This window comes from Rana temporaria, chromosome 10 (genome assembly GCF_905171775.1).
Source record: "Rana temporaria chromosome 10, aRanTem1.1, whole genome shotgun sequence".
Classification (NCBI taxonomy): Eukaryota; Metazoa; Chordata; class Amphibia; order Anura; family Ranidae; genus Rana; species Rana temporaria.
In genome coordinates, this window is record NC_053498.1 from 120141828 (window position 1) to 120169242 (window position 27415).

Consider the following 27415-nt stretch of genomic DNA (forward strand, 5'->3'; position numbering starts at 1 on the left):
CACGGTTGCTCTTAAAGGGGACACACCACGGGTATTGAGATCATTTCACTGGGATATCTGTGAGGTAGTCACCAACAGCAATAATGACACATCCCTTGCCTATTCTTTCGTATATATATATATATATATATATATATATACATCTATATATATATATATATATGTATTAGGGGTGCAACGGATCGTCACCGATCCGTGATCCGAACGGGTCACCCCGTTCGGATCGGCACACCACGCGATCCGCGGAGCGCTCACGGATTGGCCGCCATCGTGTGTCATCTCCAACTCAGAATGTATACCCGAGAGACAAACCCAGCGCTCACTGGGCAGAAAACCAATCACAGAGCGGGGCTGGAAGTGTCCCTCCCGGCGCCATGTTGTGATTGGTAGAGCCGGCTGGAGGAGGGCGTGGGCGGGGTTGTAGCCGAGTGTGGAGTTGTAGTTACTCGGCGCTCCCTGTGTGTAGCGGGTGGCTTGAGGGGGGGGCCGGGCAGCTCACCTCCATAGACCGCTCTACTTTTACCCGGTCCTCAGTGTAGTTCTGTGTGTTCGGTGGCCGCTGGCATAGCTCCGTGTCACACGCCCTGCCCCGAGCCTCTTCTTACCGCTGAGATGGAAGAGTGCTCCCCTCATCTGCAGTAATGCATTCCTCCATTAGGGGGCACCTCACACTCTCAGACTTATCTACAGGTGAGTAGTGACTTTGTATAGGAGTCCTCCAGTCATCCTGTCCTGTGATATGAGAGTCCCATGTAGTGACCCCTCTCCCTATATGTCTGTTACTGTTATTGGAGTTCTCCTTTAACCTGTTGCTGATAATGTGACACACGTGTGGTGGTGGGGATGGCGAATCGTAGCGCACACATGACAGCCGAGGTTTCTGTAATGAGAGCGTGCTCACTATCACCCAGGTGACCGCACTGTCACAGACACTATGATTTCTAGGATGAGCTCCTGATCATGTGATGGCCAATCCCAGCAACTATGTGATCGAGAAGTCCATCCCACCTCCCAGCTCTGGGTCTAAGGTAGGGGTGCAACGGATCGTCACCGATCCGTGATCCGAACGGGTCATCTTGCCTCAGCGCGCTCACTACAGACCCGGGACTGCCTGCAGACATGTGGAGACATCATCTGTGAGCTCTGCACATGCAGGTAGAAGCTACACCATCACCCGGGGAGCATGGCTGTCTGTACACCAGAGGAGGGGGGTGGGGGTGACACCGGAGTAATGATAGTGAATGTGATTAGGGGGCAAGTGGACATCTTTTATTACACCCAACAAAGTTTTAGATTCAGTTATTTTCATCACAAAACGGAGCTTATACACTTAAATACAATATTTGTAAATCCGACGGACTGTTTAAATGTTAAATTTAATGTGAAAATCAGAGGTGTTCTGTCACATTAGCAATAAACAGTCTGTCGGATTTCCAAACACTGTATTTAAGCACATAAGCTCCGTTTTGTGTTGAGAATAACTGTGAAATCTAAAACTCTGGTGGGTGTAACAAGATTTGTCTTTTTTTTTTTTTGCCGATCCGAAAATGATCCGATCCGTGACCACTGATCCGAGGATCGATCCGATCCGTGAGTTTTTTGATCCGTTGCACCCCTAATATGTATATGTGTATATACATATGTGTGTGACTACACTTAAAGTGGACCATTAGTAATTGTTTCTACTTTCCATCTATTAAATCCTCTCTCCTTGTTGTTTTAACCTTGGATAGTAAAACATTTTTTTTTCTGACAGTAAATACCTTATACAGCCCACTTCTTGTCTGTTAAAAGCCTAGGCTTATGACATCATGCACAGCTCTCTCTCTCACTCTCAGGAGAGTTTGCCAGAAAGCAAGGGGTGAGGCTTAAAGGGTCACTAAAGGAAAACATTTTTTTAGCTGAAATGACTGTTTACAGGACATAGAGACATAATAGTTAACTGATTCCTTTTAAAAATGATTAAAAATAGATAAAAAAACAATCATATAATGTGCCTGCAGTGTAGTTTCGTTTTTGCTGTTGTTTGCTGGTTCTCTGATGTACAGAGAGCCACTAGAGGGCAGTCAGCCAATAGAGAGCAGTGATACTTTGTCTAAAACTCCTCAGCACCAATCCAGTTTCGTTTTACACACAGCTCCTTGATTAGTGACCACCGTGAGAAATCTCCCAGTACTGTGGTTATCAGGAAACAGGCAACCAGGAAGTGTCCAGAACAGAGAGGATTTACAGCAACATGAAAGCAAAAACGAACAATGAGGACATGAAACCAGGACTGCAGTAAGGTAAAGGAAGCCATTTAGCTAAAAAAAAAAATTCCTTTAGTGACCCTTTAAGAGGGCCAATGAGAGCTGCAGAGAAGGTGTGCCTCTGTGTAAATCCAGGAAGTGAACAGGCAGCAGCGTCAGCTGCCCACAGTTAAAATGGTTGCAGCCAGACTCAGTGGAGGGAGATTTCTGCAGCATATTTGGCAAGTGCAGAATCACAGTATATATAAAATAATATGCAAAGTTGTTGGAGGGAAGCTTCAGAAGGGCAAAGATGTTTTTATTACAAATGACATACCTCCCAACATTTTGAGATGGGAATGAGGGACACCTACTTGCAAATGTATGTAAGCATAGGACACGCCCCCTGCCACGCCCCCTTAAAGGAAAATTAACAACAACAAAAAAGGTTAATTAACTGCTTGCCGACCCCCTGCCGCAGTTCTGCGCCAGAGCCCATAGTATAACGTTGGCTCTAAAAGCAGCCACTAGGGGCGCACGTGCGCCCCCCGTTCGCCCCCGACTCCCATGCGCATGCCCGGCGGGCGCGATCGCCGCCGGCCACACGCGATCGATCGTTACAGAGCGAGGACCGGGAGCTGTGTGTGTAAACACACAGCTCCCGGTCCTATCAGGGAGAGAAGTGCTGATCTTCTGTTCATACAATGTATGAACAGAAGATCAGTCATTTCCCCATGTCAGTCCCACCCCCCCTACAGTTAGAACACACCCAGGGAACATACTTAACCCCTTCCCTGCCCCCTAGTGTTAACCCCTTCACTGCCAGTGGCATTTTTATAGTAATCCAATGCCTTTTTATAGCACTGATCGCTATAAAAATGCCAATGGTCCTAAAAATGTGTCAAAAGTGTTCGAAGTGTCCGCCATAATGTCGCAGTACCGGAAAAAAAAACGCTGATCGCCGCCATTACTAGTAACAAAATATATTAATAAAAATGCCATAAAAATACCCCCTATTTTGTAACAGCTATAACTTTTGCGCAAACCAATCAATAAACGCTTATTGCGATTTTTTTTTACGAAAAATAGGTAGAAGAATACGTATCGGCCTAAACTGAGGAAAAAAAATGTTTTTATATATTTTTGGGGCATATTTATTATAGCAAAAAGTAAAAAATATTCATATTTTTCAAAATTGTCGCTCTATTTTTGTTTATAGCGCAAAAACTAAAAACCGCAGAGGTGATCAAATACCACCAAAAGAAAGCTCTATTTGTGGGGGAAAAAGGACGCCAATTTTGTTTGGGAGCCACATCGCACGACCGCGCAATTGTCAGTTAAACCGACGCAGTCCCGAATCGCAAAAAGTGCTCTGGTCTTTGACCAGCAATATGGCCTGGGGCTTAAGTGGTTAAATCCACAAGGGCTTTTTTTTTTTTTTTTTTTTACTACTACTATTCCTTTATATTGGCTCTTAAAATTTACAAATGCAGCAATTTAGAATTGGATGAAAGGTTTAGCTCTGAAAGATAACAAGTGCATTTTATATACAACAATATGGATCAGACCAAAATGAGGAGGAAAGAGGGACAGAGGGACATTGCTCCAAATCAGGGACAGTTGGGAGCTATGAAATTATGTATGGAACTGCAGCGCTTTATGTACATTTAATTTTTTTTGCAAAGAACAGGTGACAGATATATAAATATAAAAAAACATAAACAACAAATTCAGGCAGTCAGAACTGCACTACAGGACGGAGCTTTCCGAAGATAGCCGAGTGTTAGCCGAAGCCTCTGCGAACACTTCCAAATAGACGAACTCTCCCGAAGCCAGCCCGAAACTTGGGCGAACGTTTCCGATTTCCCTCCAAGGGTCAAGTCGGACGACCCCGAAGATAGCCGAGCGCGTTTCCGGATGTTTCCGAAACCAACCCGCCGAAGGCTTTTCCCGAAGGTTTCCGATCCTCCCCGAGCGCCAGCACTACCGGTTCCGGAATTTGACGAGCGTTTCCGAAGCTGCGCAGTAGCGGCGGAGTGGCTGGGGCGCCCGCAGAGAGCCGAGTGTGTTTCCGTTGCCGGGCTGAGCCACCGCTGCCGAGCATAGAGGGATCGGGGGAGCGCCGGCTGTACGTGTAGGAGCCGGGAGGAAAGGGACGGAGGGAGGCCGGGAGGAGGAGGAGCTGCCCCCTCTGTACAGGGAGAGAGCCGGAGAGACCCGCGGGGGGAATCCAGCACGATGATCAAACTGTTCTCCTTGAAGCAGCAGAAGAAGGAGGAGGAATCCGCCGGCGGCACCAAAGGCACCAGCAAGAAGGCCTCCGCCGCCCAGCTCCGCATCCAGAAAGGTGAGCAGCCGGGCCTGGTGCAGTACACAGGGCGGACACTGGGGGGCGCTGCTGAGGACACACATCCCCCCTCTGTACCCCTTCTATAAGGAGAGCTCCCCACCCCCTCTCCTACATCATAGGGGCACTACAACCCCCAGCATGTCTGATCAGGGGCACTGCTGAGCACACACACCCCCCCCCCCTTTGTACCCCTTCTATAGGGAGAGCTCCCCACCCCCTCTCCTACATCACAGGGGCACTACAACCCCCAGCATGTCTGATCAGGGGCACTGCTGAGTATACACATCCCCCTCTGTACCCCTTCTATAGGGAGAGCTCCCCACCCCCTCTCCTACATCACAGGGGAACTACAACCCCCAGCATGTCTGATCAGGGGGCACTGCTGAGCACACCCCCCCCCCCTCTGTACCCCTTCTATAGGGAGGGCTCCCCACCCCCTCTCCTACATCACAGGGGCACTACAACCCCCAGCATGTCTGATCAGGGGGCACTGCTAAGGACACACATCCCCCCTCTGTACCCCTTCTATAGGGGGAGCTCCCCACCCCCTCTCCTACATCACAGGGGCACTACAACCCCCAGCATTACTGATCAGGGGGCACTGCTGAGCACACACATTCTCCCCCCCCCTCTGTACCCCTTCTATAGGGAGGGCTCCCCACCCCCTCTCCTACATCACAGGGGCACTACAACCCCCAGCATGTCTGATATGGGGAACTGCTGAGGACACGCATCCCCCTCTGTACCCCTTCTATAAGGCGAGCTCCCCACCCCCTCTCCTACATCACAGGGGAACTACAACCCCCAGCATGTCTGATCAGGGGGCACTGCTGAGGACACACATCCCCCCCTCTGTACCCCTTCTATAGGGGGAGCTCCCCACCCCCCTCTCCTACATCACAGGGGCACTACAACCCCCAGCATGTCTGATCAGGGGGCGCTGCTGAGGACACACATCCCCCTCTGTACCCCTTCTATAAGGAGAGCTCCCCACCCCCTCTCCTACATCACATGGGCACTACAACCCCTAGCATGTCTGATCAGGGGCACTGCTGAGGACACACATCCCCCCTCTGTACCCCTTCTATAGGGGGAGCTCCCCACCCCCTCTCCTACATCACAGGGGAACTACAACCCCCAGCATGTCTGATCAGGGGGCACTGCTGAGGACACACATCCCCCCTCTGTACCCCTTCTATAGGGGGAGCTCCCCACCCCCCTCTCCTACATCACAGGGGCACTACAACCCCCAGCATGTCTGATCAGGGGGCGCTGCTGAGGACACACATCCCCCTCTGTACCCCTTCTATAAGGAGAGCTCCTCACCCCCTCTCCTACATCACATGGGCACTACAACCCCCAGCATGTCTGATCAGGGGGCGCTGCTGAGGACACACATCCCCCTCTGTACCCCTTCTATAAGGAGAGCTCCCCACCCCCTCTCCTACATCACATGGGCACTACAACCCCCAGCATGTCTGATCAGGGGGCGCTGCTGAGCACACCCCCCCCCTCTGTACCCCTTCTATATGGAGGGCTCCTCACCCCCTCTCCTACATCACAGGGGCACTACAACCCCCAGCATGTCTGATCAGGGGCACTGCTGAGTATACACATCCCCCTCTGTACCCCTTCTATAGGGGGAGCTCCCCACCCCCTCTCCTACATCACAGGGGAACTACAACCCCCAGCATTACTGATCAGGGGGCACTGCTGAGCACACACATTCTCCCCCCCCCCCTGTACCCCTTCTATAGGGAGGGCTCCCCACCCCCTCTCCTACATCACAGGGGCACTACAACCCCCAGCATGTCTGATCAGGGGCGCTGCTGAGGACACACATCCCCCCTCTGTACCCCTTCTATAGGGGGAGCTCCCCACCCCCTCTCCTACATCACATGGGCACTACAACCCCCAGCATGTCTGATCAGGGGAACTGCTGAGGACACGCATCCCCCTCTGTACCCCTTCTATAAGGCGAGCTCCCCACCCCCTCTCCTACATCACAGGGGCACTACAACCCCCAGCATGTCTGATCAGGGGGAACTGCTGAGGACACACATCCCCCCTCTGTACCCCTTCTATAAGGAGAGATCCCCACCCCTCTCCTACATCACATGTGCACTACAACCCCCAGCATGTCTGATCAGGGGCACTGCTGAGGACACACATCCCCCCTCTGTACCCCTTTTATAGGGAGAGCTCCCCACCCCCTCTCCTACATCACAGGGGAACTACAACCCCCAGCATGTCTGATCAGGGGGCGCTGCTGAGGACACACATCCCCCCTCTGTACCCCTTCTATAGAGAGAGCTCCCCACCCCCTCTCCTACATCACAGGGGCACTACAACCCCCAGCATGTCTGATCAGGGGGCACTGCTGAGCACACACCCCGTCTGTACCCCTTCTATAGGGAGGGTTCCCCACCCCTCTCCTACACCACATGGGCACTACAACCCCCAGCATGTCTGATCAGGGGGCACTGCTGAGCACACCCCCCCTCTGTACCCCTTCTATAGGGAGGGTTCCCCACCCCCTCTCCTACACCACAGGGGCACTACAACCCCCATCATGTCTGATCAGGGGGCACTGCTGAGCACACACATCCTTTCTATAGGGGGAGCTCCCCACCCCCTCTCCTACATCACAGGGGAACTACAACCCCCAGCATGTCTGATCAGGGGGCACTGCTGAGCACACACATCCCCCCTCTGTACCCCTTCTATAGGGAGAGCTCCCCACCCCCTCTCCTACATCACAGGGGCACTACAAACCCCAGCATGTCTGATCAGAGGCACTGCTGAGGACACACATCCCCCCTCTGTACCCCTTCTATAGAGAGAGCTCCCCACCCCCTCTCCTACATCACAGGGGCACTACAACCCCCAGCATGTCTGAGCAGGGGGTGCTGATGACACCTCCCCCTCTGTACCCCTTCTATAGGGAGGGCTCCTCACCCCCTCTTCTACATCACAGGGGCACTACAACCCCCAGCATGTCTGAGCAGGGGGTGCTGATGACACCTCCCCCTCTGTACCCCTTCTATAGGGAGGGCTCCTCACCCCCTCTTCTACATCACAGGGGCACTACAAACCCCAGCATGTCTGATCAGGGGGCACTGCTGAGCACACACACCTCCCCCTCTGTACCCCTTCTATAGGGAGAGCTCCCCACCCCCTCTCCTACATCACAGGGGCACTACAAACCCCAGCATGTCTGAGCAGGGGGTGTTGCTGGGACTTGTAGTTCCCATGGGGCAGTCAGGATCTGAAGGCAAGTATTAGTGGCCATCATATTAAAGAATGTTGCTGGGGGGAGGGGCGATTCGGCGGTCATATCCTATATATGTAGGATGGGAGATCATCCCTGCACCCCACACCTTTCTCTAAATCGGAGCCAGCCTGTCTGTCCTGCTGTAGATGCCCTATGCCAGTGATGGCGAACCTTGGCACCCCAGATGTTTTGGAACTACATTTCCCATGATGCTCGTACACTCTGCAGTGTAGATGAACATCATGTAAAATGTAGTTCCAAAACATCTGGGGTCCCAAGGTTCGCCATCACTGCCCTAGTAAGTTGCAGTTAGAACTTTTAATTCTCCAACAATTGGCAGGCGGTTGGACGTGCAGCATTTTGAACAGGGGGGGGGGCGTCAATGTGGTGGTCTGCACCTTACAGCATTCACAATGGTTCTGCTGCAGTACAGAGGGTGGCCACATCCTTCTGCAGTATAGTGGGTGACCACCATGGGGCGCTGTGGTGTCATTTCCCTGCTGCAGCACAAAGGATGGCCACTAGGGACTTTGGCTCCCCACCTTGCTGCACTACAGAGGGTGGCAACCTGGGGCCCTGCAGCTGTTGTGGAACAACATTTCCCATGTTGTTCACTGTCCCCCAGAACGTTAGAGGGCCGGGTCCTTCACTGACCCCCCCCCCCCCCTAAAAAAAAAACTGACAGTCCCCCAACCCGTGCCCATCATTGCCGCCTTACCATCATTGCAGCCTTACCGTGCTCTCACTGCAGCCTCACTTTCAATGCCGCCTTACTGTGCCCTCATTTTAGCCTCCCTCACCATCATTACAAGCCCCCTCACCATTGCAGCCTCCCTCATTATCATTACAAGCCTCCCTCACCATTGCAGCCTCCCTCATTATCATTACAAGCCTCCCTCACCATTGCAGCCTCCCTCACCATTATTACAAGCCCCCTTCGCTATTGCAGCCCCTCACCATTATTACAAGCCCCCTTCACCATTGCAGCCCCCCTCACCATCATTACAAGCCCCCCCTCACCATTGCAGCCCCCTCACCATCATTACAAGCCCCCCTTCACCATTGCAGCACCCCTCACCATCATTACAAGCCCCCCCTCACCATTGCAGCCCCCCTCACCATCATTACAAGCCCCCCCTCACCATTGCAGCCCCCCTCACCATCATTACAAGCCCCCCCTCACCATTGCAGACCCCTCACCATAATTACAAGCTCCTTTCACAATTGCAGCCCCCCTCACCATCATTACAAGCCCCCCCCCCCTCACCATTGCAGCCCCCTCCTAGACTAGCTCATGTGATAGACAGAACATTGCGTCTATCACACGACCTGGTCTAAGAGGAGGGTGGGACTTTTATTACAGCGTGCCCAAACTTTTCAGTGAGCTCCTGACACGGCAGTGGGCCGGATAAAGGTCCTCGGCGGGCCGCAGTTTGAGGACCCCTGGGGTAGAGCATACCTTAAAGCTGAAGTAATGTCCCGGTGTCACAGACGGCATACAGATGGGCTCCATATTGTAGAAGAGACATGTACTGTCTTTTCTGCCATAAGATGTACCTACCTGCCTGCTTCCTCACTGTCTTCACCGGCATGTATTGTGAGCGGCACAGCTCTCAGCCTACATCACCGGCCTGGGCTCTGTGTGTCGGGATGAGTGACGTCATCCTGCACTGGCCAATGAAGACCTGAACACAGCAGAAGATGCAGGCGAGGGACAGACCTGTGTGGATGGGGCCTAAACACACAGCTTGCACTCTACCCTTCCATACATTTCTGTGTGTTCAGAAATCACATGCATGTCATGGCCGGTGTGAAGGAGGTGTCAGTCCCCCCAGAGAGCTCCGTCCCTGAGTTTGGTCCATTCACAATCAAAGCCTTCATCAGGAGGTCTGCAGCGCCCCCACCACCCGACATTCCTGAGTGGACGTCACTGAATGTCAGAACACACCACTTGTGTCCACCATGGGAGGGGATGGCCATACATGCATTCATTTCATATAAAAGAGGCCTTAACCTAGAACTGAAGACAGAACTTTTTTCGTTTTAGATAGAGCAGGGAGGGATTAGAACCCCTGTCGGGTTTGTTTTGCTCTCTGTGCCCTCATTAGGGAGATTCAACCTCACTATTTGTCATATTTACCATTACCAGCGAAAGTGAAAGAAAATCTTAAATTTTGGGTTGCCGGCAAAACAGGAATTGAGGGGAAATCTTTCACTGGATAGATGAGTTCTGATGACCCTTGTTTTGCAGGGATTTCCTCTCACTTCCTGTTTTGGCAATGTGACAGGAAGTATAGGGAAATCTCCCCAATGGGACACCAGTGTTATTTTTCGTCTACTAAATTAATACTATTTTAGTCTACTAAACTAAAACTAAAACAATTCAGATGACTAAACTACAACTAAATTGGCATTTTATGACGAAAACTAAATTCAAATTTGACGTTAAAATTAACACGGGTCTGTAGTGCATATTCAAACCTTAATACCATAAATAATATTATATTTTTTCACTCCAGCAGTATATAATTACAGTAGTTTGGAAATTGTAGAGAAATGCTTAAAGGGGTTGTAAAGGTAAATGTTTTTTCACCTTAATGCATCCTATGCATTAAGGTGAAAAAACATACTTGCCTCACCCCTCGAAAGTCCTGCGCGCGTCCCCGTGATCCTCTTTGGTTCCCAGCCTGGCCGTTGATTGGCTAGGCTGGGCGGATTGATAGCAGCGCAGCCATTGGCTGGCGCTGCAGTCAAATCACATCCGATGACGCGGGGGCAAGTGATGCAGTCGGCGGGTTTGCCCGCCGCTGTATCACAGGAGCGCGGCCCGCAAAAGCTTTCCACCATACGAGCTCGCTCGCTCGCATGAAGGTGGAAAGCTCTTACGAGGAGGAGCCGAGACAGCCGCCGAGGGACCCCAGAAGACCGGGTTCGGGAACACTCTGTGCAAAACGAGCTGCACAGTGGAGGTAAGTATAACATATTTGTTATTTTACAAAAAAAATGTTTTTAACTTTAGTGTTCCTTTAAATAATGCATTGCAGTTTAACTACACCCATTAGATTTTAGTCGACTAGAATATACTGAGATTTAGTCCACTAAATATGACTAAAACAATTGCAGAAAACCAAAATGGGACTAAAACGCCTTTTTAGTCAAAAGACTAATAGGTGGATTCACAGAGAGTTAGGCCGGCGTATCAGTAGATACGCCAACCTAACTCGGAATCTGCGCCAACCTAAGTTTAAGTGTATTCTCAAACTGAGATACACTTAAACCTAGCTAAGATACGGCGGCTTGCCCACCTTCCAAGCCAAGTCGCCAGGACACTATTTCTAGTCGCCATGGCGACCAGGATTTGTCGAGCCCTGTATATAATAAAAAATGTATATATATTTTTTTTATTTATAAAAAATAAATTAAAACAAGGGGGGTTGCCATCCAGGGACCACCGGGCCCCTGGGGACCTCTAGACCCCTTCCAAAAAAAGGGGGGGTTGCCATCCGGGCCCCTTACAGGTGTACTGCCTGTACCCCCCTGATGGCGGCCCTGCGTGTGACCAATGCCTATGTTCACACAGGAGTTAAATTTAAAGCCGCCTTTAACATGCCTACAACATTAACCCCTTTACGCCCTAGTAACCCATGTGCACGGCAAAAAGCTGGGCTGTAATGCCCACATTCCGCACATATGAGTCGCTGGACGGGCAATGTTTTTGTGCTAGGAGTGCGCTCCCATGAAAAACACTGTGCTTCTGGGAACAGCTCTCAGACCCAAATAAACTTTAGAAGTCGGGTGCCATGTGACCACTGTGGTCATATGATTTCCGGCCCTTTTTGCCCCCTGGGCCTTAGGAACTTTTAAAGGGCATGCCAGGGTGGGCGGGAAGGGGTTAATGCTAGTTTTGGACAGCTACTGTTCACCTAGCAGGAGTTGGTAGGACAGGATAGCAATCCTATGTTCGGGAAGCCCATGTAACTCCTCCAGTGTTGCAAACTTTAAAAGGGCTCACACTGGTGGGTATGGCCAGAGTGAAAAATAAGTTGCTTTCAGAAGACTTTCCTCTCTGGCAGGTCCTCGCTTCTCTTTCCTGCAGAGCTCTGGCCTCCTGAAGTCTTTTCCAGCTTCCGACCCTTCCAGATGTGTTACATGCCCGCATTCTCCACCACTCACTGTGGTTCTATCTTCTACCGTTACAGCAATACAGTAGTGATGGAGGGGGTACCAGGCACCTAGCATTTCTAGTAAGTGTCAGCAGCTGATGGTTTTAGCACGGCAAGAAAGCAAAGTAAAGCCCCGTACACACAATGTGACCTTTGTCCGACCAAAATCACATCCGAATTCCTAAGGAATTCAATCGGAGTAAAAGAGAACATGTTCTCTATCTAAACTGTGATGGAATTCATCGGAATTTCCGATGGGGCATACACACGGTCGGAATTTCCGATGGAAATTTAGCCTGCTTAAGAGGTAGGTATTAAAGGATAAGTTCACATAAAAATAGTGCATTCATACTTTTTGCCCCCTGTCCACTTGAGGTGCACATCCTCACTGGTCTCACGATTCGATATGATTATCCTGTCAATGTTTTAATTCGATTCCGTGATGCATCATGATTACTGCCCATGGTTTTCATCAAAAACCCATCAGCGCCCATCATTGTTGCCTCATCAGTGCAGGCTCTTCAGTACCCATCAATGCAGCCTATCAGTGTCTAGATCACACAGCGCAGTGATCTCCCGCTTTGACACGGAGCTTAGATTCAAATTCACTGGCCACCGCTGTCAACAAAGTTCTGCCTTTCGACCCCGACTCCTGTGATACACGTCGCACTGATTCAATTTCCCACCATTGGATTAGTGTGCTGTCTATTATAGGAGGGCGGGACTTTATTACAGTGGCCGCTGGGCAGTTTAGATCCAAGCTCGGTGTCGCAGCAGTAGATCCCCGCTCTGTGCGATCACACATACACGTTTAGACATGGGGAGGGGAGGACTCTGAGGCATGCCGGGATGATGTCACTGATGCAATCATGATGCTGCCGTTCTCTGCATCGTTGCAAAATTGTTTAAGGCTGCATCGCGATTATTTTCAACACCCTTACTTGTCCACCTCCACAGATGCATAATTACAGCCCCATAGACTTCTATTTAGCTGTGTACTTGGGCCGAAGGCAGGGGTGGGCTGGACTGCTTATAGATGAGAAGGGTCAGTGCTAGGAGCCAGTCAGTCTCTACTGCAGTGCACATGTGCATACAAGAGAAGTGAGCATAAGGCAAGGCAAACTTTGAACAGATCTGCCGCTGTGTCCTGAGAAATTGAGTTGATTTTGCTGCTCTGACGCCGCTGCTGATTGTTTTTCAGATATCAACGAGCTGAACTTGCCGAAGACGTGCGAAATCGAGTTCTCCGACCATGACGACCTTCTTAATTTCAAGCTAGTCATCTGTCCTGATGAGGTAGGTGTCTGAGGCTCAAGATCTCACACAGGATGGGCGCTGACAATAAAGTAGAACTCCGCTAAGCATGAAATGACTGAACTGATGCAGGTGATTCAACTGCAGTACAATCGGCAAAACGACAACCGTGTCTGTGAAAGTAATTGCTTCTCTTGGTGACACCCAGGTCATTGCTGCCAGCTGAATTTTACATTCATTGCATTCTTCGTAAAGCAGGCCATGAATGGATCAAAATTCGGATGGTTCAGCAGAAACTTTCAGACAATCGGTGCAGTCTGACAGCGGATGAGTCCCAATGTTAGATTACTATGGCACAGCGAAGAGGATTCCTCCATCCACCTCGTGTGTGTGTGTATGGGGGAATCTGTTCAATTTTTTTTTTTTTCAAGGATTCTCTACAGCAGTGGTCTCCAAACTGTGCCCCGGGGGTCGGATGCGGCCGTTTGTTTACCTTTATTCAGCCCTTGAGTCATTATTCCTTCTTCTGTTACCAATAATGGGGCGCTCTTCCTTCCTCTGACACCAACAATGGGGTTCTATTTCTGCCACTGACACCAATTTATTTCTCTCCCTAATACCAAAGTTGGAGCATTGTTTACTTACATCTGGCACAGTCTGGCCCCTTAAAGTTTGAAGGACAGTAAACTGGTCCTTTGTTTAGAATATTGGAGACTCCTGTAAGCAGGAATTCTCCCTAGAGATACCCGACATAGGATCTAGCCCTTTAACCCTGATTTTATTTTTATTTTTTTTTAAGTTCAGTGTTAAAGCTAATTGCTGCGTTTTTTCTTTTGTGTCACTTTTGACACATTTTTGGGACCAGTCACATTTATACAGCGATTCGTGCTATAAAAATGCACTAATTACTGTATAAATGTGACTGGCAGGGAAGGGGTTAACACTAGGGGGCGATCAAGGGGTTAATGTGTTCCCTAGGGAGTGATTCTTACTGTGGGAGGAGGGGACTGACTGGGGGAGGTGACCGTTCGGTGTCCCTATGTACAAGGGACACGCCATCGGTCTCCTCTTCCTGACAGGACGTGGATCTGTGTGTTTACACACACAGATCCACGGTCCTGCTCAGTTAATGGGCAATCCCGGGTGCCCGGCGGACATTGCGGCCGCCGGGCATGCGCATCGGGTTCCCAGTGACGCGGCGGGCGCGCACCGCCTAGTGGCTCCGGAAGGTGCAACGTCGTATGACGTCCACCCAGAACGAGAGGTTCATCGTCCCGCCGTCGTATGGCAGCGAGCGGTGGACTAGTGGTTAAATAGCATTGTGACCATCTTGGCTTTAAATCGATTCTGTCACTGTAAAGCCCTCCCATGGACCACATTGGATTTGTCTCCAAGGGCCGTGTAAAAGCTGGCAAAGGGCCGCATTTGGCAGCCACTGGTCTAGATGATCGGGAAAAGCACTTTTAGGGCTCTTTAACACTTGCAGTCAGCGGAGTGCTAAAAAAAAGGTGGTTGAGCCACGTTTCTACCAGGGCTGTGGAGTCGGAGTCGAGGGAAATTTTGGGCACCTGGAGTCGGCAAACAATGCACCGACTCCGACTCCTACTAAATTTAGATTGGAATTAAAAAAAAAAAGCAAGTTTAAATGTCCCAATTCACAAAAATATAATTAATGACTTCTCTACTGTAAGAATAAAGACCAATGCATGCAGTGCCTCACGTAACCGCAAAACGAACACGTTAAGTGACCATGAAGAAGCATGCTTTTCATGTGCTTCACTATATGGCACGCAACGCACAATTAGGAGCTGCAATACTTATACTTTCCATAGTGTTGTGTTCTGCTTTTACAGGGAACGCAGCGTCCATGTGTAACCTAGCCTCTCACTGATAAGGGATTAAATAAATATGTTTTTTGCAGGACTAGAGAGTGAGACACTTGTATAAGTGAAGGGAATGGAGGGCCAATAGTTCAAGACTGAAGCTGTAAACCATTGGAAAAACTGCTGTCATTTAGCTAAGGCTATAAAAACTTGTAAACTCCGATTGTTAGCTTAAACTTTAAACATAACTATGGGATTCTCCTAGGAAAATCATGTTTTAGAATAAATGCCCCTTCCTGGATCCTCCCACTGCCCTATCTTCAGCAGCAGATAAGCACACAAAGGAGAAAGCAGCAGCCCAACTACCTCTCTAAGATTATTTTCAGCCCTAAAAATAATAAAGTCTGACTTAAGAGCCTCTATGAAAGAGGATCTGGCAGAGGCAATTCTCTTCCTTAGAACTCTACATTGAATTGATTTGCATTTGCTAAGCCTATAACTACGTTTCAAGATTAATATAAACCATTTCTAGGTTTTACAGATTTTGTTTTTGGTTCATTATAGATGAGCTTTGTTTTTGTTCTAAAACAACCAAATAATGTGGTTTGTATTTTTGAACTGGTAAAGATCCTGTTCCTGATGTTTATGCCTGCTGCTACTATCCAGCCACTTTTTTGATTAATACATTTTTTTTATAAAACTTTGTTTTCATTGTGTTTGTCTTTTGCTTAAACTGTGCAATACAGTAGACTGTTGGCTTCCCAGCCAGTAGTCCTGTGGTAGGTTGCGTTTCTTTCCCTCAAGGAATGTATAAAATACATTTGCATATTAATACAGAGGAGTCGGGGAGTCGGAAGTACATAAAACTGAGGAGTCGGAACATTTATCTACCGACTTCACAGCCCTGGTTTCTACTGCCCCGTTGCATTTGCTGGGCAGCACCACTGTTGGATACAAACCATTCAAATTAATGGGGGTCACACTGCAAATGTGCAATGCATGCCGTTGTGACATGGCAGTGTGGGTTTTATGGGGTAGTAAAGAGGCAGCATATTATCGAGCGTCTCTGAAAAGAAGTCCACTGCAGATGGATTTTCAGAGGGGCAGCTGCATGTGTAAGCCTTCCTTGCCTGATCCTGTGCTTCTGTAGGCTCCTCTGCACTACAAGACTTGCAGCTGCTTCTCCCCTATGCTACGGCAGTTGGATGCCATCTGATATCATTAAGACTGATGCAGAGCCCATAGCCCTGCATTGGACATGAAAACTCCAGTCTGCTGCTGGAATGTAGGGGAATGCGGTCTGCTGAGGAAGCGGAGAATCTGGTATCTTATTCCAGTCTAATGGATGTAAGTGAGCATTTAAGCTTTGCAGTGCGGAGGAGGAGGTTTTTTTTTTTTCCGGAGTTGGGCTTTAAGCCAGACTTTATGCGTTTGGAGCTTGGTAGGCGATGAGCAGGATTCGAGCCTTATTAAGGTTGCTGCTTTTTATATTCATGCTTTAATTTTGAATCCTCCAGCAGCGGCACAGCCTGTTATTGCAGCGGCCGTGCGCTAATCCTTTAAGAGAAGCTGATTGTCTATTTCTTGAACAGCGGAGGTAGAGCGGAGTGTTCCTTGTGTTACTATGGTGACCTGATGGGGGAACTCGATGTTTTCTCTCCGGTACCCATCCAGAAAAAAGGTGGATGGCTGCAGAATTACTTCTATTGTTGTGCAGATTTTAGTTTGTGTTGGGCGGCGGTGAGCCACGTACAGCCCGCCAGCTCGCCTTATCTGCAGAAACATTAGGCAGCGCCAGGAGAAATTAGCTTTCGTTTGGCTGCAAAGGATGGAACATTCACAACGTGAAATTGCCGATTGTAAGCCAGAAACGTTTTCCTATCAGTATAGATGGGGGGGGGGGGTGTAAATTTAACTGGGGGGGGGGCACGACTCCTGGAGCTGACAGGGTGAATGTCCTAATAGAAATTATTTCCACAGTGTTCTCAAAAATATACAACGGTAAAATTACATTTTGAATAAAACTAGCAAAAAAAAATGGAATATAGCAACAAAAAAAACTTCACTGCATCTGAGCACCACAAACCAAAAACACAAATGTATTTTTAATATTCAAAGCAAACTCCCCCATCCACCCAGGTTCTTCATCCTTTTTTTTATTTTGGTGAAAAACACCCCCCTAGCATTTCTGGCTGTGGCCATCTTGAGTAAGGGCAAGCGATTCATGTAGCATTTATTTCCTGCCCTTAGCTCCATTATACATGCAGGAGAGAGCGCTTATCTGAGAAATCCCCTCCCCTTCTGAAGACTCCTGGGATACAGTATATGACCTCATTTGCCTAGGCAGGAAACACGGAAGTAACTTTAGAATAACAATACAAGTTTAAAACAAGTAATTATGATAGGAAAGTATATCTATGTACTAATGATGGCTGCATGAGGATTAAAAATAATCAATGTTTGATTGGGAGAGTGAAGTTCTACGTTAACTACTTGAGTACCAGCCTGTAATACCTCTATTACCTTTTATTAGTTTTCAGTGCTGGGATTCTTTGATTCTTTTTGCTAGAAAATTACTCAGAACCCCCACACATTATATATATTGAGTTAGAGGAGGTCTAGAGCTAGAATTATTGCTCTCGCTCTAACGATCGCGGCGATACCTCACATGTGTGGTTTAAATACTGTTTACATATGCGTGCGCTACTCACGTATGTGTTCGCTTCTGCGCGCTAGCTTGGCAGGACAGGCGCGTTTTCTGTTTACTAACTTTTTTAGCTGGCTCGTAGATTCCAAGCAAATTTGTCAAACCCTGGGCTGAAGTTTTTTTTTTTTTTTACCTCTGTGGCAGTGAACTGTCCCTCGGCACCATCACATCCAGTACAGGGCTATGGGTTCTGCATTGGACTTTTTGAAGTCTAAAGACCTGCGACTTTCAGAGTATAGGGGAGAAGAGGGGGCGGGGGGGGGGGGGGGGGATAGCTTGTGATGGGGATTGGGGGAAGTAAGGGTACCTTTTGTTGCCCCTGAACCTAAGCGGGCAGGTGAGCACTTTTGTCTTTCCCTAGATCTCAGCTTTAAGCTGGCCATAGATGCATCGAAATTTGGTTTAGTAGGTATCGGCTGAATATTGATCCATCTATGACCATTCCCACTAGAGAGAAGTTGATCCAGTGATTGGCTTCTCTCAAACAGGAATGTTAGGAATTTTTCATCCTATCAGCGCATGCAGCCAATTGGCCAAAGTATTCTGACAGTGGAGGAGTCTCACTGTTACAATAGCGCAGTGGGAAGGATTTTTCTATCCTCCTCCAAAGTGTTGATCGGGAAATGCCCCCATAGCAGCTTGCTATGGGGGCACCAGAGCTGAGCCACAGCTCCCTCTGTCCATTCAGTCATGGAGCTGCAGCCCAGCCCCGCCCCTCTCTCTCCTTATTGGCTCACTGACTTTGACGGCAGCGGGAGCTGATGGCACTTCGCTGCTGTCTCAGCCAATGAGGAGGAGAGTCCCGGGCAGCCAAGTCTCTCGTGCAACATCGCTGGATAGAGATGGGGCTGAGGGGGGAGCTGCACACAGAAGGCTTTTTATCTTCATGCACAGAATGAATGAAGATAAAAAAAACACCTGCCTTTACAATCGCCTTAAGCCGGCCATAGATGGTTTTTTTTTGTTTTTTTTTTCTTCAATCAGCCAAGCTGAAAAAAAAAAAAATGGTTTCTCCCATCTAAAGATGCGAGGTAGATGGAAGAATCCTCCCCGCTGTGTTATTGTGACAGTGAGGACACCTCTGCTGTCAGAATACACTGATCAGTGTTGCAGCTCATTGACTGTATGCGCTGATCGAATGAAAATGTTTCCAACATTCCCATTGGAAAGAAGCCGATCATTTGAATGACTCGAGCAGGAATGTCCATAGATGAATTGTAATTTGGTCTGCCCTTCCTGAACTGAACAATTCTAGATCCATCTATGGCCAGCTACAAAACGGACCTTCTCCAGATCCACTTCAGCGCCTCCTCTTCCTCTTCCTCCTCTTCTTCCTCTTCCTCCTCCATTGTGAATGCCTGTTAGATTTTTTTTCCTGTACATATGCTGTATTCTCATATTGTTCATTCATGTTGCTGACATAACTTTTTTTTTTTTTTTTTTTAAGGGCTTTTACAAGGGTGGCAAATTTGTCTTCAGTTTTAAGGTGAGTCCTTGCACATACTTACAGAAATATTTATTCCTAGGTATCAGAATGTAGTTTTAGTCTTGGCATCACACTGCCCCGAAAGTGGTCTGCAAAGCATCGCCCCCCATCAGGTGCTGTAGACCCACTGGTGCCAGTAGAGCACTGCCCTGAAGCAGGGACTGGCTATGATTCTGCGCATTTTTTTTAAATTATAATTAACCCATTAAACTGCATTCCCACTAGTGCAATATCAAAGTGGCTTTTTTTTACGACTTTACACGCAGGCAGGGAAGTCTCAACAGAGCAGGGAAGTCTCAACTTTTTCCAAGTCTCTGCGTCTTTACATCGCATAGATTGGAACGAGTACCATTGAAATCGATGGACTGCGACTTGTCGTGCAACTTTGTGTCCAAAGTCACATCTCAAGTCGCACTAGTGGGAACGGAGTCTTAAAGAGGAGTTCCACCAAAAAGCTATAAATGGAAAAAGACCACACCTTTTTGAAAAAAATATATATATTTTTTTTTTACTTTATGCTATGAAACACTTTTTAATAAAATATGTGAAAAATGTAATTTCGTATCTTTGGTAAAAAAAAAAAAAAAAAAAAAAATCCCATTTGGGATTGGTTTGCTCAAAAGTTATAGCGTTTACAAACTGTGGTGTGTGTGTATATATTGGAATTTTTATTCATTTTCTTTATACTAGTAGTGGCGGCAATTGGCAACTTCCAGTGGGACTGCAATATTGTGGCAGATGTTCTGCCACTTTTGACACTTTGTGGGAACCAGTGACCCTAATACAGTGATCGGTGCTAAAAATATGCACTGTCACTGTACTAATGACGCTGGCTGGGAAGGGGTTAACATCTAGGGGTGAACCACTTAAGGACCAGACTATTTTCTCTTCCATTCATGGACGGACACAGCATCCTTTGACAGTAGGGTTATGCACCTTCCTTCCAGGAGTTTATTCTCCTGGAAGGAAGGTGCATAACCCTACTGTCAAAGGATGCTGTGTCCGTCCATGAACTCGGAGAAATGGATTTTACGGTGAGTACAAAAATCCTATTTTCTTTATCGTACATCACGGGACACAGAGCAGCATATTCATTACTATATGGGTTATATGGAGTACCTTCAGGTGATGGACACTGGCAATCTCAAAAACAGGAAGTGCCCCTCCCTATATAACCCCCTCCCATAGGAGGAGTACCTCAGTTTTTACGCCAGTGTCTTAGGTGTTGGTCATGGTTTAGCTTGCCTCCACATCCTTGGGATTAAGGTGGGCTAACCGGTTCTGTCCAAAGGCCTCAGTGCTAAAGTGGTCAGTAACCGGACCCCAAACCATTGGGGTATAGCCCATAATGCTTTCTGTCACAGAGAGCTGGACTCTGGGCCCAGAACTTAGAAACCTTTGGGGGCCTAATGTTTCTGTTGCCAGGGTGCTATATGGGCCCAGGACAGTGGATCCTTCATAGGAACCCAGGGCCTGAAGGTCTAGACGCCCCACGGAGATGGGGGAAGATTGGACCTCTTGCTGTGCAAAGTCCTGCGGCATGGAGCAGGTAAGTGAAGGGGAAACTTGCGGAACTTGGTTCGCAGCAGGTTTTTTCTGGGGGAAGGTCACAGTGGGACATGCCTATGGTTTATGCGCTGCATCTGGCAAGGTGAGTAACATATCTTAGGATAGGATGACTCTGTATGTATATATTCCCCATAATCGTGACCTCCCTGGTAGTATTGCAACTGGTGCTAGAAAGCATTGAAAAAGGGCCTGTGTGTATAGTGACAATTCTCTCTAAGAGAAGCCCCTGGGAATCTACTGAGGTTTCTTATGTAAAAGGGAGTGAATGCTCCTACCTGCAAGCCTGCTCAGAGAGGTCCAGGCGGTTGCTGCAGGAAAAAATGCCGCTCTGTGGATCCTGGCCTGGACGGCAGGATCAGCCTCTGACCTCCTCGTGTGGCCCCCTCCCCCCCCCCCCCCACCGGCGGGCGCGCACGCGTCCCTGTGATATGGGCGCAATTTCGCGCCGTTTGCTGACAGGGGAAGGGCGGGCCTGTAGGTAAAAGGAAGGGGCGGCCCTTCCAAAAAGTTCCCAGCTCAGTGAAGTGTTGGAACTGAGAGAGGAAGGACCAGAGCGGCAGCGTGGGGCGCCGAGGACACACAGTGGCCAAAGAAGAGTATTACAGTCTTCAAAAAGACTGTCCTTTACCCTAGAGATAGGGTTTCTTTTTCAGCAGTTTTTTTTTGGCAAATACTACTAAAGGGGGACAGAATGGTTTTTCTTTCTTTGGTTTAAAAAAAAAAAAAAAAAGAAAACAAACCAAGTTAATAAGAAAGAAGGCATTTTTTCCCCAAGAAAGGTTTTTTGGGCAACAACTATTTATTTTCCCAAACACCGTTAAGTAGCGGGCGTACCTCGGTATTGTACCATGGCATCTGGTTCAGAGGGTACAAGAGGTGGGGATTCCCCCAGAGGGTCTGAGGTCTCGGACAAAGTCATGCCGCTACTTTCCCCAGAGGGAGCCTTGGTGGGACCATCGAGATCTGGGGCTGGAGCTGGCACGGGTCAGTCCAACCCTAGGGTGGTCACGGACGAGGTACTGTCCACCTCTCTAAAGGAGATGGAAAAAAGAATGGAAAAAATTATAGCCAAGGCTATGCGGGGCAAAAAACGGAATAGATCTCCGTCGCCCGAGCGTGAACCCTCAGATGAGGAGGTCCCTTCTGCAGGGGAATTGGAAGACCTCTTGGACAAGGGCCAAGTAGGTTCAGGGATCGAGGATCCGGGTACGGAGGAGTCTGGCGCAGCCTCCCAAGGGGAGAGCTGGTGGGTTCAAGTTTTAACAGACTTGGTCCATAGGACTTTCAACTTGCCAGTACCAGATCTCCAAGTATCAACGGTCTCAGCTTTGGGCTCACTAAGAGCGCCTCAAACCAATGCGGTTTTTCCAATCCATCCTCTACTAGAGGAAGTTATGTTCCAAGATTGGGCCAAGCCAGATAGAATCTTTGTACCACCAAAAAGATTCTCTGCCTTATATCCTATGGAAGAGAAATTTTCCAAGAGATGGGCAGCCCCGGCTGTAGACGCAGCCATCTCATGTGTTAACAAATCTTTAACATGCCCTGTAGAAAACATACAGGTGTTCAAGGATCCGGTTGATAAACGCTTGGAAACGCTACTTAAAACCTCCTTCACTACTGCAAGGGCAGTAGTGCAGCCAGCTGTGGCTGCAATTGGGGTTGCACAAGCATTATCGGATCAAGCTAAGCAGATGCTTAAACTTATTCCTGCCCAGCAGGCAGAAGAATTTTCGGACGTCCCTAGGGCCATACACTTTACGGTAGATGCGATTAAGGATTCTATCCAGCAAGCATCACGTTTATCGTTATCCCTTATCCATATGAGAAGACTCTTATGGTTAAAGAGCTGGGAGGCAGAGCCCCCATGCAAGAAGCTCTTGGTAGGGTTCCCCTTCCATGGAGGACGACTCTTCGGAGAAGACCTGGATAAATACATTCAGACCATTTCAAGCGGAAAAAGTACTCTGTTGCCCACCAAGAAAAAGTTTCGGGGGCCTGCGTTTAAACGACAGTACTCCCCTGAGCAGGGGCCTTCCAATACCAAACAGTATCGACGGCCTCCTGCAAGATCAAACTTTAACAAGTCGCAGGGACAGGCCGCCGGAGGCAAGAAGCAGTGGTTTCGCAAGCCAGCAAAGCCAGCCCCCAAGCTGGCCTTATGAAGGGGCGCCCCCACCCACGAAGGTGGGGGGAAGACTGCGTCTCTTTGCAGAGGTTTGGGAGGCCAGCATTCCCGACAGATGGGTACGGTCTTCCGTGGCTACAGGCTACAAACTAGACTTCCTAAGGTTTCCTCCTCCTCATTTTCAGGAGTCAAGAGTACCAAACGATCCGAAGAAGGGAGCCGCATTAATAGCGGCATTGAATCATCTACTCTCTCAGGAGGTAATAGTAGAGGTACCAGTCCAAGAACAGGGGCTAGGTTTCTACTCCAACCTATTCATCATCCCAAAGCCCAACGGCGATGTCAGGCCAATTTTGGACTTAAAAATGGTGAATGCATACCTAAAGGTCCGCTCATTTCGGATGGAATCCGTGCGGTCAGCAGCTGCCGCACTTCAGAAGGACGATTTTATGGCATCCATAGACATAAAGTATGCTTACCTTCATGTTCCAGTTTACCAGCCACATCAAAGATTTCTACGCTTCTCGGTGGCTCTACGTCATTTCCAATTCGTGGCGCTTCCCTTCGGGTTGGCTACGGCCCCCCGGGTGTTTACGAAGGTCCTAGCTCCAATCCTAGCCAATCTAAGGATCCAAGGGGTCACGATCCTAGCATACCTGGACGACCTCCTAGTCATAGATCACTTGTCTCCTGGCTTGGAACGAGCAGTGGCCCTCACAGTTCAGTACCTCAAGAGGTTCGGCTGGGTCCTAAATCGAGAAAAATCAGCATTCCAGCCCACAAGGCAGTTGGAATATCTCGGCATGAGATTAGACACAGAACAACAGAGGGTGTTTCTGCCTCTGATAAGTCAAAGCCATCAAGGAATTAATCCTACTGGTTCTAAGCAAGAAAGAACCAACTGTTCGCCTATGTATGCGGTTACTAGGCAAGATGGTGGCCACATTCGAGGCGGTACCGTACGCCCAGAGCCACACTCGCATCCTGCAGGCAGCCATCCTGTCAGCATGGAGCAGGAGGCCACAGGCCTTAGATATCCCTTTGCCGCTCTCATCAAGAGTCCGACAAAGTCTGTGTTGGTGGTTAGACCCTCAGAATCTACTGAACGGGAAGTCTTTCAGCCCAGTGGCTTGGAAGATAGTAACCACAGACGCCAGCCTGACAGGCTGGGGAGCAATTTTGGATGGTTGCACTCGCCAAGGCACTTGGGCAAAGCCAGAGAAGCAGTTGCCCATCAACATCTTGGAGCTCAGAGCTGCTCGACTAGCCCTCAGGGCTTGGACGGCCAAGTTGCAGGGGTTCCCGGTGAGAATTCAATCGGACAATGCCACGGCAGTGGCATACATAAATCACCAAGGGGGAACCAAGAGTCAAGCCGCTCAGAGAGAGGTGAGCTTGATTCTCCTATGGGCAGAAGCTCATGTGCCCTGCATATCGGCAATATTCATTCCAGGAGTGGACAACCTTCAGGCGGACTTCTTAAGTCGCCAGACTCTGTTGCCGGGGGAATGGTCTCTACATCCACAGGTCTTTCAGACACTCTGCCAGAGATGGGGAGTGCCGGACGTGGACGTCATGGCATCAAGACTCAACAAGAAGCTAGACAGGTTCATATCCCGCTCAAGGGATCCGATGGCCTGCGGAACTGATGCGCTGGTTTGCCCTTGGCATCAGTTCAAACTTCTTTATGCGTTTCCCCCGCTCCAGTTACTACCCCGCCTGCTGCGCAGGATCAGGGTGGAGCACATACCAGTCATCCTGGTAGCTCCATCATGGCCCAGAAGGGCATGGTATTCACTAATCCTAAAGATGGTAGTGGGAGACCCTTGGACTCTTCCTCTACGGCCAGACCTGCTATCGCAAGGTCCGATCCTCCACCCTGCCTTACGGCATCTAAATTTGACGCCTGGAAGCTGAATCCCTGATTCTCAGGGGTAGAGGTCTGTCTCAAAAAGTAATCTCTACCCTAATCAGAGCCAGGAAACCGGTCTCTAGGGTGATTTATCACAGGGTCTGGAAGGCTTATGTAGGCTGGTGTGAGTCCAAGCGATGGCTTTCTCGTAAGTTTACCATCGATAGAGTATTAAGTTTTCTCCAGCTAGGAGTGGATAAAGGACTGGCATTAAGCACTATCAAAGGACAGATTTCAGCTTTGTCAGTGTGGTTTCAGCGGCCGCTGGCCACCCACTCGCTGGTTAAGACCTTCATGCAAGGGGTCTTGCGTATTAATCCTCCAGTTAAATCCCCGCTTTGTCCGTGGGATTTAAATCTTGTTCTGTCAAGTTTACAGAAACAACCTTTTGAGCCGTTGGCTGAAATTCCTTTGGTTTTACTGACAAGGAAGTTAGTATTTTTGGTCGCCATAGTTTCCGCCAGAAGAGTATCGGAACTGGCAGCCTTATCCTGTAAGGAACCATATCTTATTTTGCATAAGGACAGGGTCGTTCTCCGCCCTCATCCTTCCTTCCTACCAAAGGTTATATCCAGTTTTCATCTAAACCAGGATTTGGTATTACCATCCTTCTTTCCTAAACCTACTTCCAGAAAGGAAGGGTTGCTGCATACCTTGGATATTGTCAGGGCCATGAAGGCCTATCTTAAAGCTACAGAGAAGATCCGGAAAACAGATGTGTTGTTCATTTTACCGGATGGGCCCAAGAAGGGGCAGGCAGCTGCAAAATCCACCATCTCAAGGTGGATTAAACAGTTAATCACTCAGGCCTACGGCTTGAAAGGGTTGCCTCCTCCGTTATCATTAAAGGCTCATTCTACTAGGGCCATGGGCGCCTCCTGGGCAGCACACCACCAGATCTCTATGGCTCAAGTTTGCAAGGCGGCAACCTGGTCTTCTGTCCACACGTTTACAAAATTCTACCAGTTGGACGTAAGAAGGAATACTGATACAGCCTTTGGGCAGGCAGTGCTGCAGGCTGCAGTTTGAGACCCTCGGATTCCGGGGGCTCCCTTTTGAGTTAAATTTAAAATTATTTTTTCTCAACTAAGTTGGATTTATTATGATTTGAGTATATCTCTAAATTAAATCCTTTTGTCTTGGGAAGATGTTCTCCCTCCCTCATTGTAAGCATTGCTTTGGGACATCCCATATAGTAATGAATGCCGCTCTGTGTCCCGTGATGTAACGAGAAAGAAAAAGGGATTTTTAATACAGCTTACCTGTAAAATCCTTTTCTTGGAGTACATCACGGGACACAGAGCTCCCACCCCTCTTTTGGGGACCATTTTGGGAGGCATACTGCTTGCTACAAAACTGAGGTACTCCTCCTATGGGAGGGGGTTATATAGGGAGGGGCACTTCCTGTTTTTGAGATTGCCAGTGTCCATCACCTGAAGGTACTCCATATAACCCATATAGTAATGAATATGCCGCTCTGTGTCCCGTGATGTACTCCAAGAAAAAGATTTTACAGGTAAGCTGTATTAAAAATCTCTTTTTTTTTACACTTGCTGTTTACAAGTAAAATCTTTATTTATTTATTTATTTATTTTTTTTGGAAAATTACTTGGAACCCCCAAACATTTATATATTTTTTCAGACACCCTAGAGAATAAAATGGTGGTCGTTGTAATACTTTGTCACACCGTATTTGCACAGCAGTCTTGCAAACGCAATTTATTTTTGCAAAAATACACTTTTTTTTTATTTTTATTTTTTTTAATAAAGAAAACAGTAAAGTTAGCCAATTTTTTTTTTATATTGTGAAATATAATGTTACGCCGAGTAAATTGATACCTAACATGTCACGCTTCAAAAATGCTCCCGCTCGTGGAATGGCGTCAAACGTTTACGTCAAAAAATCTCCATAGTCGACGTTTAAAAAATTCTACAGGTTGCATATTTTGAGTTACAGAGGAGGTCTATGGCTCGAATTTTTGCTCTAACGATCGCGTGATACCTCGCATTTGTGGTTTGAACACCGTTTTCATATGTGGGGCACTGTTCACGTATGCTTTCGCACGCGAGTTTGGCAGGACGAAGCGTGTGTGTGTGTGTATATATATATATATGACACTGTTCTTTTTTAAAAAAATGGTGTCACTTTTATTCCTATTACATGTAAACTTCCCTTGTAATAGGAAAACAAAGCATGACAGGACCTCCTAAATATGAGATCAAAAAGACCTCAGATCTCATATTTAAACTAAAATGCAAGAAAAAAGAAAAAAAAAATTGTCATTTATTGTCATTATGGGCGGAAGTGACGCTTTGACGTCACTTCCGCCCTGCTATGGTATGGAGATGGGTGGGGGCCATCTTCCCTTTACTCGTCTCCATACCCAGCCATAAGAAGAACCCGATCGCGTCTGCCGGGCCCCCTCTCCCACTGCCGATTTAAAAGTGATCTTGCGGCGAATCCACTGCAGAGACCACCATTATCGGAAACCGAACTGCCGGCTGAAGGGGAGGATACCTG

At 48.3% G+C, this 27415-nt stretch overlaps 1 protein-coding gene across 1 annotated transcript in view; it reads left to right on the forward strand.

Moving 5' to 3' along the window:
• Positions 1-4217: 4217 nt before the first annotated feature.
• Positions 4218-27415, forward strand: part of UBE2M (ubiquitin conjugating enzyme E2 M) — a 31733-nt gene continuing 8535 nt past the window's right edge. Inside the window, exons 1-3 of the mRNA XM_040326118.1 lie at positions 4218-4575; positions 13217-13311; positions 19247-19285. Coding sequence (XP_040182052.1) covers positions 4467-4575; positions 13217-13311; positions 19247-19285 — 243 coding nt within the window. The 5' untranslated portion in view covers positions 4218-4466. The remainder of the gene's footprint in view (positions 4576-13216; positions 13312-19246; positions 19286-27415) is intronic.